At 43.4% G+C, this 20377-nt stretch overlaps 1 protein-coding gene across 3 annotated transcripts in view; it reads right to left on the reverse strand.

Moving 5' to 3' along the window:
* Window positions 1–20377, reverse strand: part of LOC117514628 (CUB domain-containing protein 1-like) — a 39415-nt gene that overhangs the window by 6541 nt on the left and 12497 nt on the right. For 2 of the 3 annotated variants that reach the window (XM_034175181.1, XM_034175180.1), the window contains exon 2: window positions 17783–17980. The exons of the other annotated variant lie outside the window; for it this stretch is intronic. In XM_034175181.1, the coding sequence (XP_034031072.1) occupies window positions 17783–17980 (198 nt within the window). The remainder of the gene's footprint in view (window positions 1–17782; window positions 17981–20377) is intronic. 3 annotated transcript variants of the gene reach the window in all.

Raw genomic sequence — 20377 nt, forward strand, 5'->3', positions numbered from 1 at the left:
GTAAGTTTCCGTCCAAAATGTCCACTCCGACTTTTCCATTTGTTGCTCTAACAAGAAATACATCTTTGTGAATCAGATACACTTTTAATAAAGTGAATCTATGTTTGTCACCTTAGGGCAAAACATATCTGAACTATCTTCTGAAACTTGGTATTGAGAAGCATGTGAACATCATTCCGTCCAAAAGTGTCCACTCCGAAATACACATTTAAGTCCTCGGTATGTTAACACTGTAAATATTTCTGCTAGGGTAATAAAAAATATCCACTCACTTCATAATATACATATTATGCACTTGGAAAATGATTGGCTGTGTAGAAGAATTTTTAGGTCCTTATTTGAACTGTGATGAACTATCAAGTGTCCTGATCTGAACTGTATGTCCTCTGGCTGAACTAGCAGGTGTTCAACCCAAAAAAAGGGCTCTATTAGTCATTCGGTCTGTCAGGGGCTTTCCAAGGCCTTTTAGGTGCTTTCCCGCAGGCCACGTGCAGGGGCCTCGGGCCAGCTGCACCTGTGGCTGAGGCCACGTGCGGGGGGCCTCAGGCCAGCTGCACCTGTGGCTGAGGCCACGTGCGGGGGGCCTCAGGCCAGCTGCACCTGTGGCTGAAGGTCTTTTAAAAAAATCAGTTGTAAATCCTTCACGTTTTAATGGGAGCGTTTGTCACATTGAAATAATGGCCTAACACCTGCTTAGGGTTCACTAGAGGACGCTTCCAATAGAAAACCATGTCTTGGGAATGAAATAAATAAAAAAGTCGAAGGAGGAGCGATGCCCGCGGGTCTCCAATAAATAGATGAGCACGGTTGTCACATATTCAGTCTCTCTAGAGGACTCAGTTTGTCTAAGCTCTGTGTCGAAGGCTTAAATAAACTTAAAAACTCTGTGCATTTTATCTTGCTTAAGGCTGAATTATTCTAAAGTGTTGTGTCCTTTTCTAGCATATCACTTAATTAGTTTGTGTTATCTAAAAGACGACATCCCGAGAAGACTAAAGACGAACCACGACAGAACTTGGCGAGCCAGCCAGGAGGGTCCAGGGGCATTCCGACAGCCTGGGGCAGTCCAGCTCATCCCTCCAGACCGTAAATAACAGTGATCACGACTAAAAGGTAAGCAGAAACCTTTTATAACTTCTGCACGATCTGGAGGAGTGAGTCGGGATTTCCGCCCAAGTTGACAGGTGATATTTTTAATTGCCTCTTACCCAAAAGAACCTGGACTAAGAAAATTGATAAGAGACTAAAAAAGATAAGATTGAAAATTATCAGGCCTTGTAGATAAAATGCTCAGAAGGTGTGTGTTCCCGGGAAAAAGAATGTCTGTGTGAGTGAAAGGTCAGGAATGTTCATGAACTCTGGTGCGGAAAAGAGTGCATGGAGAACTAACCTGGATGCTTGGGGAATAATTGGTGTTGAAATTCGTTACTAACGTGCCGGCTGATAGCATGCGCTGTAGGGGTTAATTTAGGGGAGTATACTGACAAATAGATACAAGGTAATACAAGGTTACTTAAAGAGTTTAACAGAGACTGAAGTGAAATAAGTGAGAAAAAGAGTTTAACAGAGAATACGTGCAGAGGAAGCACAAGATAAGCGCCTGAGGGGGCGCAGTAGAAATACCGTACGTGATAAAGAGATTTAAAGAGAAAAGTGCAAAGTAGCACAGCTGACGGTAAGTAAAAGAGCTCAATAAAGGACGTCATTTTTTAAGAAAAGAGAAAAACTATCAAAAAAAAAAATGAATGAAGAGTTAGTGCAGAATACATGAGAATTAATGAAGCAGAAAATAGTGCAGTAAGGCACCAAATACACGCTTGTGGGGCGTGGGAGAAGAATAAGTAATTAAGTACACAGTAATATGAGTTTTTTTTATAAGAAAAGAAAAAGAGAGTATTTTCAGTGCAAAGGCACATTAAGCTCACGAGGAGCTCGGTAAGTGAAGAAAAAAAAAAGGTAGAAGAAAGTGCAGAAAGGCACAGGATACGCACGCGAGGCGCGGTAAGGCGTAGAAATAAATGAAATATTGTACGCTCAAAGAGTAGCTTGTTAAGAAAAAATAAATAAATAATATATACGAGTTTCTGGCAGCGCCGGAGAAGCTGTCTAACGTGAAGAAGAGATACATACTTAAACAGAACACATTGGTGTTAAGTGAATAAAAAGGTTGTTTAAAGCCGCGGAGTAAAGGGTGGCAGAAGTCTAGATAGAGATATATAGAAAGTTGTTTTTAATCATTTTTGTGTATAAAGCTTTTGAAGATTGGTGTGTGGGAGAGCGGAGAGTAAGCGGGGAGTTGCAGGCAAAGCTGTGAGGGCTTGCAGGCTGGCTGACATACAAGATTAATGTAAAGAGTACGAGGAGGAGGAGACGTTTAGACCCAACAGAAGGACTTGGGAGGTGCATGACAGGCAGAGAGGAAAGTGTGAAACAGAGACAGTGAAGAAAAAGACAGGAGAAGAGACTGCTATGTAAATACAGAGAAGGTAGATATTATTTCAAAGAAAGAAAACTAGAAGGAAAAATAGATAGTCGGGAGCAAAGACATTAGGAAGTGTTAGGGTTGTAAGAGGAGTAAAGAAATAAAATTGGTTATAAATCAAAAGAGTTAAAGCTTAGATTATAGTGAAAAAGCTGACAGACTGATCAATGCTTTCTGACAGTCTTTGATGGGAGACTTAAGTGATGATGAAACAATACTCCCAGAACATTACTTGACTGACGGAGACGTCGAAACCCAGGGAATCAGGACACATTTTTGGCTGGAAAGGACCTATTTTGACAGGGTAGGAGCAGAACATTGGCAGGACGAACAAGAGATCAATCAGAAATTATGGCAGATTACTAAGGTAATCAATCTGAAGCAAAAGAAAAAACAATTCCCTCTAATTAATTGGGAGCTGCTGATAAGACGTCTGTGGCATCAGGGTTTAACCCCGTGGCTGGAGCTGCTTTGTGCTGATCCTAATAAAGAAATTAGCATACCATTAAATCATTTAATAACACTACCAACCGATCCAGGTGAAGAACTGTTTCCTAGGTTGACTCTGACTGTGGTCCCAAGGAAGGTTCGGTGGGAAATAGGTAAATTTTCGTATTTAGTTAAAGAAAAAGAAGACGGGCATAACAGTTGGAAATTTAATCCTTTTAAGGGTTTAAAATACAAAACAGGTGTTACAGCCGGCAAGTTATTGGTCTGGATCAGGACAGCCCCTGAGGGACTACCAGAGCACCATAGAAACATCTCACATAGCGTTTGTCAGGGTTACATGGGTAACTCTCAAGGTCAAGGTCAGGAAAGTACCCCGCTAGACTTAGTACTAAGAAAATATCCAGGAAAAAGCATTAAGGCCAACCAATGTATGAGAAAGTGGCACAAAAGGTCACATGGGGGCAGGCAATGGCCTTTGGAGGGATCATTTGATCCGGTGATGTGTGAAGCAGTTGCGGTAGAAATACAGAAAAAAGAAATTAAAGATCAGCAGAAGAACGTGAATAACAATAAAAAACGCACTGAAGAAAAAGAAGTTTTGGCCTTGTTCAAGCAGGAAGCGCAGAGGCTACAGCAGAAAAGAGAAAAAATGACAGAGGAAAGATCCAAAGACACTAAAGCCAATGCACCGAGCTGGGAAGCAGAGCCACCCCCATATAAACGTCATGATATGGGAAGGACAGCTGGACAATTTGTATTAGGAACTCATGAAGAGGACCAAGGCATGGATGTGGAGGGCAAATTCACACTGACACTAAAAGCTCGAGAGCCACAAGGAGACAGGTCCTCGATCTGTCAAATGGATCATACAAGGTCTCCAAGTCCAGAAGTAAGTTGTTTCCCATCACGACCAGTAGGGGGAGCCACATATAACAGTAACACTGAAGTAGACGAAGATAGAGAGAAAGACCTGAAGTCTCCACCTGCGCCCCGAGGTCCGCCGAAAACCGTCCCCTCCCACCATAAGTCAGCCGACTGGACCTTCTCAGGCTATAGAGGTTCCAAAGAGTGGCACAAGAGCTTCTGTGACACACTGGATCTGGCCAGAAGAGATAATGAAGAACTAGCTGAGCAACTTCAGCTAGCGAAGGAAAGAATACAAAGACATAGGGACGCCGAGGAAAGAAGAATATTACAACAATCGACGCCCAATCAAGGGAATCACATTATAGAGCCACCCACCCGAAAAATTTCTGGTGAGATCATCATTGAGAGTGCAAAAGAGGCCCGACTAAGGCAAAGACAACAATGTGTAGCCAAAGACACAGCGGCTTTAGAACAGAATATAACTAACTGGATGGACCGCCAGGGACCAGTCAGTCGCACTCGATCTGGAAGACAATATGGAGCCCCCACAGAAGAAGAGGAGGACGAAGACCTCATATGCCCACTGGTCGTTAGAAATGGTCATCATGTGTATACCCCATGGAGCTGGACAGACATGGTGGGGCTGGCCAACAGGCTGCCAGACATCACCCAAGGAGCTGGGAGATGGATAACTGCCTTAGAAGAAGGCACTGCAGGGGTAACCTTGTCTTTAGGTGACATAAAAGCCTTGCTAATGCATGTCATGGGAAAACATGACACTGAAGAATTAGCAGGAAAGGTTGGACTAACACAGATGATGGGCACTAATCAACATGATGAAGTCCCCTTTAATCGCTATAGAAACTCCATGTGGGAAGGACTGAGAAGAAAGTACCCTGAGGTCTTGGATCCCTCTAAATTGGATGATGAGGAGTGGACACCTGAAGAGTGCCCAAAGAAGTTCCTGCACCGATTCCAGAAGAGATGGGCGGAGGAAACAGGAAATGCATGGAACCATTCTCCAGCAACTGAAATCCTGTTTAAAATAACTGTAAAAAAGGCTCTACCAGATGAGGTTCAGAAAGCCCTAGATGGAGTCGTGGGACTATCGAAAATGAATTGGGCTTTATACTCTGAGCATATTTGTCACCATCTTGAAATCTACAAGAAAGAAAAACAAAAAGAAGAAGATGCAGCAAAATCCCTGACGAAAAAATTGGTGCAGATGCAATTGGGAGAACTAACCAAAGGCAAGAAAGAAAAAACAAAGACCCAGGCACCAATGATGACCCCTGTTCCTTCTGAGCCGGCAAGCACGGGCCTTACGGCAAACACCGCTGCCACCATACAGGCACCTGTGGTAACAGCCACACAGAGCCCCCAAGGAGTAGCAGGGAGCACTCCTACAGGAGAAGTCTCAGCACCAGTGGAGCATCACTATCACTACCATAGCACTGGCACACCCGGGAATGGACCCACCTACAGTCATGGGTGGAGAGGAGAGTCACGGAGCTTTCAAGGTCAAAGAGGAGGGTGGCGAAGAGGATCTCGCCAACCTTCATTTAGAAGCAGATTCCAGAACTCAGCTCCCAGGAACAGTCAAGCGGGACCGCCTATGGGACCAACACCCCCAATAGGGGATCAACCCTCTAATGAGTGCTGGAGCTGTGGACAACCTGGACATCGAATGAGAAATTGTCCGGCCCGACCTTGGGTTGGACCCTCTGCCTATTGGCAATAGGGAGGCCTAGAGAAGACAGAGGGGGAAACGGTGGCATTGGCTATTTCGATGATACCTAAGGAAGAGCCAACCGTCACCGTTAATATACAAAACAGAGATTTCCCTTTCATGGTGGATACAGGGGCAACATACTCTTGCATAGGGAAAATGGGCGCACATCTCCCCCTCTCTGGGTCTGTAATTAAGACCATCGGCTTCTCTGGGAAAACTCAAATAATACCTTTTACACGCCCACTTCCTGTAACGATTGCAGGAAAAAACAATTGAAGCACCCCTGTTATACTCACAAAATACACCTGTGAATTTGCTGGGAAGAGACATTTTATGTAAGCTACAAACCCAGATAGTGTGTACCCATCAAGGACTGCGAATACACTTTCCTGACGAAGTACTCGCCAACATTATGGTGCTTATGGACATGGAAAACAAGGTCCGACCTGTGCAACCCATGGTATACTGGCTGAAGTTACAACCAGAAAATTCAAATCTTCAACTGGAATGGGAAAAATGGAAGCCCTGGGCAGAACAACACTATGCAGCAGTATATACACCTAGTTTACCTTTACATGTCACCCTGATGTTCGATGCCAAACAAGAACAGGCTGACTATGCATGCTGCTGGGATGTATTGATGAATCAACGGCTGTTTCACATAACCACCACAGTAATTTATTTAGGCCCCCAAGGGGCCGCAGCTTCTGTCAAGCTAACTTCAGCTGAACAACAATGGTATCAAGTGCCGAATGCCACGCCTCATGTGACCCTTTTAGTCTCAGAAAAGTACGAATCCCATGACCTAGGTCCAATGGTAAAGACAGCCTCAGAAGTTGAAGAATGGCAAAACATGGAAAGTCCACAAGTACATCTGTCAAAAGACCAGCAGTTTGTACGAATTAACTTAAAAGTAAATGATGAGGCTATAGCTCAAAAAGTGGAGCTCAATCCTAGACCAGAGGGACAGATGGTGTTATCGGCCCAACAAGAGAAATTGTTAGAGCAAATACCACCAGTGGTGTGGTCCAAAAGCAAAACAGATGTAGGACTAGTAAAAACAGCCTTACCAGTAAAAATAAAAGTAAAACCGGGAGCAAACTGCCTCACCAAAGGCAGTATCCATTAAAACCTCAGGCTATTGAAGGCATAAAACCAGTAATTAAGGGACTAATGGCAGCTGGAGTTTTAATAAAAGCTGCAAGCCCATGCAATACTCCTATCTACCCTATCCCTAAAAACAATACCAAAGAGTATCGGCTGGTACATGATCTGCGTCCTATCAATGCAATAATAGAAATGGATGCACCTATAGTACCTGATCCGCATACTATACTATCAAGCATCCCTGCTGGAGCAAAATGGTACACAGTAATCGATCTGTGTTCAGCCTATTTCAGTGTGCCTGTGCACCCACATTCACAACATTTGTTTGCATTCACATTTCTGGGACAACAGCTAACGTATACACGGCTACCTCAGGGACTGAACCTGTCCCCAGCCATCTTTAACAAAGTCCTGGCTGAAGATTTACAACACCTTGACATACCCAGTACATTGGTGCAATATATGGATGATCTCCTTATTGCATCAGAGACTCAAGAACAGTGTGAAAAAGATTCATTAATTGTATTGCATGCATTGGCAGATGGAGGTCATAAAGTAAGTAAGGACAAATTGCAGTTCTGCAAACAACAAGTAGAATACTTGGGAAGACAGTTGTGTGGGACCACGCGATGTATAGCCCCAAGCCAAGTGGAGGCTATAATCAAGGCTCCCAAACAGTAGGACAGATGCTTTCATTCCTTGAGATGGCAGGGTACAGTCGGCCGTGGATTTGTGATTATGCTATAAAAACTGCACCTTTGCGTGCCATGATTAGAGCAGTGGGGCAAACAAGCAATGCAGCTCTCCTCGTCTGGACAGATGAGGCAACGGGAGCTTTTGAGGCCCTAAAAACAGACATGCAATCTGCTCCCGCGTTAGGTAACCCAGATTATGGGAAACCTTTCCATTTGTATGTTACTGAAAAAGCTGGTTATGCTTGTGCTGTACTAATGCAGGAAACAAATGAAGGAAAACAACCACTGGCCTATTATAGTACAAAGCTTGACAACATTGAAACAGGATTGCCACCATGCTATCAGGGTCTAGCAGCAGCTGCCTTTGCATTTCAAAAAGCATCATCCATAATCATGGGACATGCAGTAACGTTGTACACGTCGCATCAGTTACATGCCCTGCTAACCAGTCAATGTTTTGTCTTAACACAAGCTAGACGCACTGGATATGAAGTTGTGTTGTCCGCTCCAGAAATAACAATACAACGTTGTCACACGGTGAATCCCGCCACCAAATTGACCACACCGTTAGATGGTACTCCACATAACTGTGTGGCAGAGACAGAGAAATTTTTGAGAGCCAGAGAACATTTGTATAATCAATCAATCAATCAATCAATTTTTTTATATAGCGCCAAATCACAACAAACAGTTCGTGGACGGCTCATGCTTTCGGGATGCCGCGGGATTGCATGCGGGTATGGGGATTGTTAAACTAAACACGGATGGCGAGACCTTTGAATTACTGGAGTCCCAAGGAATTGATCAGCCTTGTTCAGCCCAACTGGCAGAAATCAAAGCCTTAACTATGGCTTGCCAGATAGCTAAAGATCAACGTGTTAATATCTACACAGACTCAGCCTACGCTTATGGCGTATGTCATGTACATGCAAACATTTGGAAATAAAGGGGATTCCTGAGAGCAGATGGCACCCCTGTCACTCATGGAGAAGCGATTTCCCAACTGTTACAAGCTCTCCAATTACCGTCTGAGGTAGCCATCATTAAATGTGCAGGTCATCAAAAGAATAATAACATCATAGCTCAAGGTAACAACCTAGCAGATGACGCAGCTCGCAAAGGAGCACAAGGGGAAAATATGTTTCCCCTGTTAACCATCCAAGATTGTGCCCCACTGGTTTCACTTGACGCACTGATAGTGGCTCAAAGTAGGGCCAGTGGAGAAGAAAAACGAATGTGGGTTAAACGAGGCGCTATTGAGACACGCAGTCAGGGGCCAGCGGACAACCTGTGGCGCAGTAGTCATGGACATTTTGTGTTACCCACCAATTTATTACGACATGCAATCATTTGGGCCCACGGACCCGATCATTGTTCGCGAGTCCAAATTATGAACAAACTAAAAGCTGTCTGGTGGTCACCATATATGGCAGCTACAGTGGACCGTTTGTTGAATGAGTGTGAGGTATGTGCACAGTACAATGTCCAGAAATCATTCACAGCCCCTTTAGCCCACATTCCGGTCCCTGATGGGCCATTCAGACATCTTATGATGGATTTCATAGACATGGGAGCTGAAAACCGAGTTAAACGAATGAGATATGTTTTGGTAGTGATATGCAGATTCAGCCGATGGATTGAGGCAGTAGCCTCTGCAAATCAAGACCATAAAACGGTAGCCAAATTCCTGTGCCGAGATGTCTTTCCAAGATTTGGCATTCCAGATACTATCTCATCTGACAACGGTAGGGCTTTTGTAGCCAAGGTTACACAAGAAACATTCAAACAATTGGGTATCAAACAGAAATTTGGGTGTGTTTATCACCCCCAATCAAATGGGGCGGTGGAACGGGCTAATGGCATTTTAAAGAACAAACTAGCAAAAATCATAGCAGACAGCAATGGCAAACTAACCTGGCTGGATGCGTTGCCGCTTGCTTTATTGTCAATGCGCTCACAAACTAACCGACTAACCCATTTGACACCATTTGAAGCTCTTACAGGTCGGCCGATGCCTATTCCATACCTGAGAGGACCCTACGAAGGACCATCGCTGGAGCAGCTACAAGACGAATGGCATAATTATCTGAGACCGTTAACCCAAATACACAAAACTATCTTTTTGCAGGTCAAAGGTGCTACAGAAGACAGAGAAGCAGAGATTCCACTCGAAAATCAGAGCATCCAGCCTGGTGATCTGGTTTACGTCAAAGTGTTCAAAAAGAAGTGGGACAGGCCCCGCCGAGAAGGTCCTTTTAAAGTTATTCTTGCCTCACGTACAGCAGTCAAAGTAGACGGTAAGGACACTTGGTTTCATTTAAACCACTGCTGTAGGGTTGGTGGCCCAGCGCCCCTGCGGCCTCGGCAAGCTCGTCTTGGCAGAGCCGCCGGGCCAAGGGGGGAAGCAAGAGAAGCCAGAGACCCTACAGCAGCACCGAGGGACGGCCACGCCTCCCTGCAGCCAGAAGCAGCACCGAGGGAAGGCCACGCCTCCCTGCAGCCAGGCGAACACCGGCCAAGGCGCTCACAGAGACTGATTGAACAAAGACGACGCACAGCTTCAGAGAGTAGTGGATCCCTGCCAGATAGAGCAGCGACAGACTCAGATGCAAACTCAGAAACAACTGGAGATGCAGGCCAACAGACAGACAGAAATACAGACCGACAGATAGACAGGCCACAGGAGACATCAGACTCGGACAGCAACTCAGTAGATTTACCGACAGAAGAACCGCAGGAAGTACAACCCAGACAAAGCACAGATACACCACACATCCCTAGTGACAGCTCATCTAGCGACGGCTCACTCAGTAGCACATCTAGTAGTACATCTCAACAGTCACCAGAACAATGATTAAGGAATTATTTAAGGGATTGACAATACTACTGGTGGTTAGTATGGGAGAACATAGACGTCCAAAACATACAACGGACTGTGCCGTGGCCATGGCCGCAATAGCAGCTAAACAAGGCATTCTAAACACAGGAAAAACATATAATTTGGTATACATTAAATCAAAAGCCTACAAGAACATAGGAATACAGGGAAAGCTGGGGGATTACATATTAGGTGAAGCCATTAGCATCAAATGTGAAGAGGAGGGAACACTCAACATAGAGGTAATTTGTGATAAAAGAGGATGCAGGGAAACCAAGCAAGACGTAACTGTTACAGTACATGAAGCCACAAATGGGTAAAAATCAAACCAAGGAAAAAGAGGACAATTAGAAGCCTAGAAACAAGCAGTCACTTAGGGAGATGGGATCCCAGTACAGACCTAGCCCGCACACAAGGGTTGAAGACCAATTTATTTACCAATGGTTGAAATTTTCGGCTAGGCAGATTAGTGAAAAGCCATGCATAGCCTGTCACCGGAAGGGTGTGATACCTCAGGCTAAACCCCTACCTGATATCAACAACTGTTATAGGAGCCCCCAACATAACTCAGACCAAGCAGAATGCTATACACAATGTGTTATGAAAATGGCAGTAGGTGATGAAAAATATGCTGCCGACAGTAAACTTTGTCCAGTGCCTCTAAGTACAGAAGGAACCGTTCCACCTATGATTAAAATAGAGAAAGGGATGATACACCCATTCTGTATAGCTAAAGGCTTAGTAGCACAATACATAAGCGACTGGCAGGTAGGGACGACCCAGTCAAAACACCACATACAGTGTATGCAACAGCAGCAAGAATACAAACCGGCCAAAACAGCATGGAACATTACCGTCTGTCACACTCTGCCAGCAGCAGGCATACATTGTGAACAAATAGTACCGGCCACAGGGGGGGTCTGTAATTGGACTGAATCTCACCCATGCTTCATGGGTATCTACTCCAAATTTAGCTAAGGGAACGGTACCCTTAGCTGACATCTTTTGGATATGCGGACAAAAAAGGAAACTCCTGTCATCGCTGTCCCCGAATTGGAAAGGCCTTTGTGCTCCTGTGATGCTCACAGGAGCAATAACAGTAATTGAAATGCCAAATGCAATACAGCCCATGCCACAGAAACTTCGTAAGAAAAGAGGAATAATGACGTTTAAAACAGACTACAACATCACAGTAAGAAACGGGATACCAGAGGGGATACCCCGACAATTAGAAGCCATAGACAGTAGCAGAGTTAAAGCAGATGAAGACGCGGATAAATGGGGATGGGCATTGTCTCTGTTCGGGGTTACTCCAAAAATCCGTTCTAGGTTCCAGGAGGTGCAGTGGATTAATTACTTGTGGTATAATCAACAAAGATATTTGAATTGGACATTGGCAGCTGTAGGAGCCTTAACCGAACAACTGCACGGCACCTCGCTAATGACAATGCAAAATAGATTAGCTATCGAGATGATGATGGCTGATGAACAAGGAGTTTGTATTATGATCAAAGCCACCGAGTGTTGCACAGCTATTCCCATGCGTACAGGGGAAGACGGAAATTTGACAGAGCTCTTAATCACACTTGAAGAGATGCAACAGGAACTGTTAAGTAACTCCATAGGAGGGAGAAATGAAACTGATGATTCTGGATACATTGTAGGGAATGGAATGAATATTGCCCACTATTTTCACTGTTTGGGGCTCTAAGGAGAGGGTGGATATCATGGAAAGACTGGTTATACCAGATAGGTGTAGTCTTGGCACTAACAGGGGTGGCGGTCTTGCTGGTAATATGTTGTGGTATTCCCTTGATAAAATTTCTGGTCAATAAATTGATTTCATCCACAGTAGGACAGCTCCCACTGTTAGCCGTCCGAGCCCTAGAAGAAAGCACAAACGAAATAGACAGAGAACCAGAATATATGTAAATGGATGAAATACCAATTATCCTCCCCGACAGCCCCCAGCTACCTAATATTGTGGCGTATACCCCAGATAGAGAGGACTGGGATGGACCGTGCTTGGTGATATTGTAGACGAGGAAGAAGACATGCACGCACATTTACATTCACACACATGCACCCACAAAAATGAGGGATAGGATAGACAATATCTGAAAGAATGACATGGAGCTGTAATAATGAACGTATATGTATATTACTAGGACACAGGAGTATGGCTGAGAGACCAGACTCCCCTGATCAGGGACCTATGCCTGATCTGCCTCTATCAAGTCTGACTGGACTCTCAGAACTGTTTGGAGAAGAGGATATACAGGAGGGACGGTCGAGCCATGATTGGTCGCCACAGCCGCCATCCATCCAGCAGCTAAACCAGTTGGCAACAGAAGGATCTTCATCGTTCCAGCACCTGGCGATGACGGCTTCACAGAATCTGCCTGCAGCAAGAGTCGGCCCGAGGACTCCACCATCACCTGAAGGACCCTTTGGACTCAGGAACACACCCCTTCCGCAGATGCCATGGAGACAGTCACATGTGCCAGTGGCAACGATACCCTCCAGGGGAGACAGCCAAGGTCGGCCATATGCAGCAACCGCCCGAGTGCATCCTAGACCCAATTCACTGCTAGGACCTGTCCCCAGCTTTCCACCCCCAAGGTAGGAGAGATATTCCGATCAGTCCAGTACCTCTGGAGAAGGATCAGCAGGGTGGACCTTAGCCGAACTCACCGACCAGGACAGAGGGGAGCTTTGTACAGGCTACTAAATGTCCAGAGTGTCCCAACCACTTGCCTGAGCGACATCAACAATACTCCCCCCACACACGAAATGCCTTCCCCCTTGTACTTCCTGTCCCCTGGACTGCACAACCTTAATCTGGTCATGGTCACCCCACAGGACATGACAATCTTGGTTCGAGAGCTTTGTCTGCCACAAGAGTCTGTTCCAAAAACCTTGGAGCAGCTCCTGCCCCTCACAAATCACATTCCCCATGGACTATTTGAGGAACTCATGCCACAACTGAGTCAGACAGCTGCATACCTGTTAAGGATACACCGTGACAATGCCAACATCTCTTGTGCTCAGGAGGGCCTCCATACTCAACTGTGTGGTCTTCAGTCTAGTATGGACATGCTAGCCAGCATGATGGAGCATATGGAGAGGGAACAGCTAGGGCTGGCCACCACCACCCTGAATGTGGGCAAGAATTCTCTGGGGGCCCTGTACAGCTTGGCCAAGCAGCACAAGGAGCTGGAAAGATCCATCAGAGAACTGCGCAACTGTCTGAAAGCCAGAATTCCTGATCCTTCCCCCACTACCCCTGAAAGGCCAACCTCCCCATATTCCCCAACTTCTCCCCAAAACTTCAGACGCTGAGTAAATGCTGAGGAGCGCGGACTGACGTAATGGCACTGAAAATGGACGATGATCTTGGTTCTTGAGTTTGAATTGCGGACTGGTTTCAGAAATCTAAGTGTAAATAAAAACAAAGAAGGATATATGTTAGTAACGAAGGTTGGGTAAATGTCTGTCCTTACCATCATCTGCGTAACACAGATAAAGCTAAATGCATACACATAGATATCACATTGCAAAGTTATAAAAAGGGGACCCTTACACGGCGTGTTTGGAGATTTAGTAGTAGAGATGCACCATAGGGACCCCTTTTTCTTAAATTATAGCATGCCTCAAGAGACATGCATCGCCTAAATTTGGCGTCTGGCCAAACAGGGCAGTAGAAAACAAGCTGAAAAAGAAGAAAAACAAAGTGGAAAATGTTGAGAAATGGCCTATAATGAAAACCATTATATGATTGACTAAGGCAAATGACTTAAGGACGGACATGAAGGGAAACCATTTATTGTGTTTATCATTTAACTAGATATAGCTGCGCTAACCTTAGAATAGTTTCTTGATTGGTTGACTAAATAGTGGTAACGTAGGGGTTATTTGATGCATTTAAGTAATAAATGTGTGGACGCTTAAACAAATAATATGAAGAACCAAGTATAATGGGTTGGAGCCTCTGGTTGAGTGAGACAATAGATGCCAGAAGATGATTGGTTGCACTGATGTCCATGTAAAGCCTTTACTTTGCCATGATTAAGAGGTTGCTGTAACTTGTTTTATGTGGCCATTTTAAGTGCCTTGAATTACACCAAAACTCAATGTTTGAATGTCACCTTGCGTTGATATAATCCAGCTAATTGATCACCTTGTGCCTTAGTATGTAGGTTCACCTGCACTTCAATATATTTACCGTGTGAAGTATCACTGATATTCATATCCGCACCAGAGTTATCAGTAATTCGAGTGATGTGTTTTTCTTTTTTATTGCAATGCATAAATGAGGATGTCTTGTCAGTAAACAACCCAAGAGTATAGCTGATGTAATGGGACTCTTTCGAGTCCCAGAGGAGGGACTGTAGAAGAATTTTTAGGTCCTTATTTGAACTGTGATGAACTATCAAGTGTCCTGATCTGAACTGTATGTCCTCTGGCTGAACTAGCAGGTGTTCAACCCAAAAAAAGGGCTCTATTAGTCATCCGGTCTGTCAGGGGCTTTCCAAGGCCTTTTAGGTGCTTTCCCGCAGGCCACGTGCAGGGGCCTCGGGCCAGCTGCACCTGTGGCTGAGGCCACGTGCGGGGGGCCTCAGGCCAGCTGCACCTGTGGCTGAAGGTCTTTTAAAAAAATCAGTTGTAAATCCTTCACGTTTTAATGGGAGCGTTTGTCACATTGAAATAATGGCCTAACACCTGCTTAGGGTTCACTAGAGGACGCTTCCAATAGAAAACCATGTCTTGGGAATGAAATAAATAAAAAAGTCAAAGGAGGAGCGATGCCCGCGGGTCTCCAATAAATAGATGAGCGCGGTTGTCACATATTCAGTCTCTCTAGAGGACTCAGTTTGTCTAAGCTCTGTGTCGAAGGCTTAAATAAACTTAACAACTCTGTGCATTTTATCTTGCTTAAGGCTGAATTATTCTAAAGTGTTGTGTCCTTTTCTAGCATATCACTTGCAATTAGTTTGTGTTATCTAAAAGACGACATCCCGAGAAGACTAAAGACGAACCACGACAGCTGTTAATTTTGAATAAGACCCACAAGGAATGTCTAAAATATGTTGTCCACTCCGAAACCATTTGTTACAAATCTTAAAGTATCCTGTATCATTAATCTTTCCTGATTTTATTGATTTATTTCTGTAATATATCAAGATACTTGTGACATTATATACTTTTGAACTATTTCTGACAGTCTTGACATTGTTTTAATTTTTTGCAGCCTATTGACTTAATATAATTATCCGAACTCCAACAAAAGATGCACAAATTGCTGGAATACAGTACAAGAGTTATCACTTTGGGCCATGTATTAATATTTTCTTGAAACTATGGATTAATACTTATAATAAAAACATAATTTGTTGTTATTCATACAAAAGACTAACATTTAGCTCTCATATTTGTCTCTTATGGGTAGAAAATTTTGGCATCAGAGGAGAATATTTCACTAAGACTCAAATTTTTAGTGGAAATTTCAGCTTCTACATCAACATTAGTCATCCAGTAAATTATATAAATAATCTAGGTAAGTTTTACTAAGAAACTTGAACTTATTTTAACTTGGAAATATGGCTATTACTGACAGTGGTAATTTTCTTGTATTTTTAACCTTTTGGATATGTATATTTTGAAAGACCAGAACTTGAGAGAAAATAAAGTTACAGCCAAAATTTAAAAAGTGTCTGCAACCATAAAGGTTAGATATATAAACTACAGTAATTACTAAAAACAGCAAATTAAAGACATCAATTTTTGACCTCTTTGGGACTAAATGCTCTACAATATTGTGAAAATTACCTTATCAGAAAGACATACTTTTCTCCAAAGTCCCAGAACCTTGTCTTCACAGCAAAATTCCAGTAAGTTCATATCACAGAAGAATTGCTATCAACTTGGAGATAACTACAGTTTTTCTGGTCAAAATCAATCTCAGATTGGCAGATTTCATGTTTTATGATGAAATCCAAAAAACCAACCTCTTCCAGTACGTGGAAGATACAACTATTTTTGTATCGAGTTTTGGTTTGACCAGGATTTGAAAGATGAATTTTTGTTTTTGGTGAATAGAAAATAAAGACACTCAAACCTTTATTCTGACAATCCCAGACGGCAAGCGCTGCAGAGATATATACATCCAGGTCAGCACAGCGATTCGAAATGCCATCAAAAGTCACAGTGGAACAACATAAATCGCCCCTGGTAACCAACAAAACCGGGCATGGTGACCGGACGAGTCCCTTGTCCAGGTCCTCCAAGTCAGCTGTGCAGATGAATGATTCATTGAATGGAGATGAGACCGCTCCCAGCATCTGACCTCACAGAGACTACCTGCACTGCGCATCAAGTAAGACCTGGGCTTTCTGTCAGAATCTAAGCGGAGTGGTTTTATTTAATTCTGTTCCCTGTCATCAACAATATCTTACATTAATAAATGCCAAAATAAATTTCCTGCTGACTAGGACGTAATTTACGTATTCTTAAAATCCCGCAACTAAACCATATTACATAAACGTCATATAATAATTGTTCACTGAACTTCGTCATCATAAAATTGCATTACTGTGATATGTCCTGTTATTCAACCCCTGACTGAGTTAAATAAATGTTTAAACGTATAAAGTGTCTGTGATTGTATGGTTTTACAGAGAAGTCAGACCTTGACCTGTCGAACTTCCGACCGGAATATCAGAGATTGATTTAATATTTCCTATTGACTGACCATAAAATCATTGATATTATAACCTTGTTATAATATCATTCAGTCATAGGTGGTGCCCCCATTATTCGAGGTAAAAGTATCCACAAGTGATAATATCAACATATCCAAAAACACATCTTTCCGCTACACTACGTATAGACACTGTATAAGAGTGTTCTTGTGTTTTTTCAGGCTTTTTCAGTGAGGGTTAGATCACCATCTGGTGCTTTGAAATGGATTTGACAAAGAGTTTTATGTTTTCATGTTGACCGAGATATTTTTAAAACACTGCTTCTGTGGACGGGATTTAAAACAAACTAACAAAAAAAACAAAGGTGTGAAATCCCCATTTTCAGAAATATCAGTGTACGTGTGGAACATTTTAGTGGCTATAATACAAAAATGGACATACACACATGGAGATGGGGACACTTACTCTAATATGTAAATTACATACCTCAAAATGTTAACTTATTATTATGGAATGAATAAAAATGCCAATTAATAAATAAGAAAAAATAAGTAACTTTCATTTAAAACTGTATTTTGTGTTACTTGGGTTTGTTTTTATGACATTATTTGTTTGATCATGAAAGCATTTAATTTTAAACACACACAAATCTAGAAGAAATTAGGATGTGTAGTAAACTATCCTTGACTTAACATAAAAAATACACTGACCAGGAAGGAAGACCTTTGAGAAACGGATTACTCGTGTTTCTATATTATACATGAACATTAATCCCAGGATGGATGGATGTGTGTTTATTTTGTCAAAAACATTTTCCAGGACCACGGACACCCTACAGAGATGAGAAGAAAGATGCAAATCTGGATTCACCTATAACCCTCCTGGCGATGACTTGAACATCTTCAGGAAAACAGTCCTTGAAAGTAAGCCAAGTAATCCGGTCTGACGGAACTGTGATCTTCTCCTGGGTCACAGAGTTAATCTTCATCTCACAGTCGGAGGCCGGCCTCAGCTTCTTGATGTAAAGCAAAAAGCCCTTCAACCTCCTCATGTTCACTTCACATGACTCTAAAGGAAACAGGACAAATGCACCATCACTATACATGCCTGTTCTTTTCTCCTCTCTGTCCCACACAGAGGCAAAAACAAATGTGTGACACATGCATGTGTCAGAGACATACAGTTTTATGCAAAAGTGTTGGCATCCCTGATGATTTGCATGATCTTCCTTTATAAATCATTGGTTGTCTGGATCAGCAATTTCAGCAAAATATATCATATAGTAGACAAACACAGTGATATTTGAGAAGTGAAATGAAGTTTATAGAATTTACAGACAGTGTGCAATAATTCTTTAAACAAAATTAGGAAGGTGCATAAATTTGGGCACCCCAACAGAGGAGAAAAAAAAAAAAAATCAATATTTAGTAGATCCTTCTTTTGCAGAAATAACAGCCTCTAAACGCTTTCCTATAGCTTCCAATGAGAGTCTGGATTCTGGGTGAAGGTATTTTGAACCATTCTTCTTTAAAAAAAAAAAACATCTCAGGTTTGTTGGTTTCCGAGCATGGACAGCCCGCTTAAAATCACACCACAGATTTTCAATAATATTCAGGTCTGGGGACTGAGATGGCCATTCCAGAACATTGTACTTGTTCCTCTGCATGAATGCCTTAGTAGATTTTGAGTAGTGTTTAGGGCAATTGTCTTGTTGAATGATCCAGCCCTGGTGCAAATTCAACTTTGTCACCGATTCTTAAATATTGTTCTCAAGAATCTGCTGATATTGACTGGAATCCATGTGACCCTCAACTTTAACAAGATTCCCAGTACCTGCAATGGCCACACAGCATGATGGAACCACCTCCAAATTTTATTGTAGGTAGCAAGTGTTTTTCTTGGAAAATTGTGTTCTTTTTCACCCATGCATACCACCCCTTGTTATGTCCAAATAACTCAATTTTAGTTTCATCAGTCCACAGCACCTTATTCCAAAATGAAGCTAGCTTGTCCAAATGTGCTTTAGCATACCTCAAGTGACTCTGTTTGTGGCGTGTACGCAGAAAAGGCTTCCTCTGAATTACAGCATCATACAGCATCTCTTTGTGCAAAGTGAGCTGTATAGTTGAACAATGCACAAAGACACTATCTGCTGTAAGATCATGCTGTAGGTCTTTGGAGCAGGTCCGTGGGTTGACTATGACTGTTCTCACCATCCTTCACTTCAGCTTACCAGAGATTTTTCTTGGCCTGCCACTTCAAGCCTTAACTAATACTGTGCCTGCGGTCTTCCATTTCTTCACTATGTTCCTCACAGTGGAAACTGACAGCTGAAATCTAAGATAGCTTTTTGTATCCTTCCCCTAAACCATGAAGTTGAATAATCTTTGTTTTCAAATCATTTGAGAGTTGTTTTGAGGCTCCCATGTTGCCACTTATTAGAAGAGATGCAAAGAGGGCAAACATTTGCAAATGGTCACCTTAAATACCCTTTCTCATGATTGGATTCACCTGTGTAAGGAGGCCAAGGGTCAATGAGCTTACCAAACCAGTTTTGTGTTCCAATAATTAGTGCTAAATATATTCAAATCAATAAAATGACAAGGGTGCCCAAATTTATGCACCTGCCTAATTTTGTTTAAATAATTATTGCACAACCCTATCAAGGAGAGTGGTTCCAGAGCAGAGGCTGTGCGTGGAGGCGAGGCCCACCAAATCTAACTGGTATCGCTCCACCTCCCGCACAAGCTCCGGCTCCTTCCCCCACAGTGAGGTGATGTTCCACACCCCCAGAGCAAACCCCTGCCGCCAGGGTCTGGTCTGTCAAGGCCCTCGACTTTCACTGTCACCCAAGGGACAGTGCACCCGACACCGGTGTTGACCCCACAGGGTGTAGATGGAAGGTCCACGTTGCCTTTTCGGGCTGTGCCCCACTGGGCTCTGTGGTAAACCCAGCCACTAGGCGCTTGCTGACGGGCCCTACATCCAGGCCTGGCTCCAGATGAGGGCCCCGGGCTTCCTCCGGACCGGGTCACATTTCCTCTACCTTGTTCTATCATGGTGTCTTGTGAACCATTCTTAGTCTGGCCTCTCGCCTGAGACCAATTTGCCATGGGAGACCCTGCCAGGAGCACAAAGGTTCCAGACAACACAGCTCTCAGGTTCATAGCGGCACACAAACCTCTCCACCACGATAAGGTGATGGTTCCTGGAGAGTAACCATCACTGCTTTTTGCAGATGATGTGGTCCTGTTGGCTTCATCAGCCTGTGACCTCCAACACTCACTGGATCGGTTCACAGCCAAGTGTGAAGCAGCTGGGATGAGGATCAGCACCTCTAAATCTGAGGCCATGGTTCTCAGCAGGAAACTGATGGATTGTCTACTCTGGGTAGGGAATACGGCCTTGCCCCAAGTGAAGGAGTTCAAGTACCTCTGGGTCTTGTTCACGAGTGAGGGGATGATG

Source organism: Thalassophryne amazonica, chromosome 7 (assembly GCF_902500255.1).
Source record: "Thalassophryne amazonica chromosome 7, fThaAma1.1, whole genome shotgun sequence".
NCBI lineage: Eukaryota > Metazoa > Chordata > Actinopteri > Batrachoidiformes > Batrachoididae > Thalassophryne > Thalassophryne amazonica.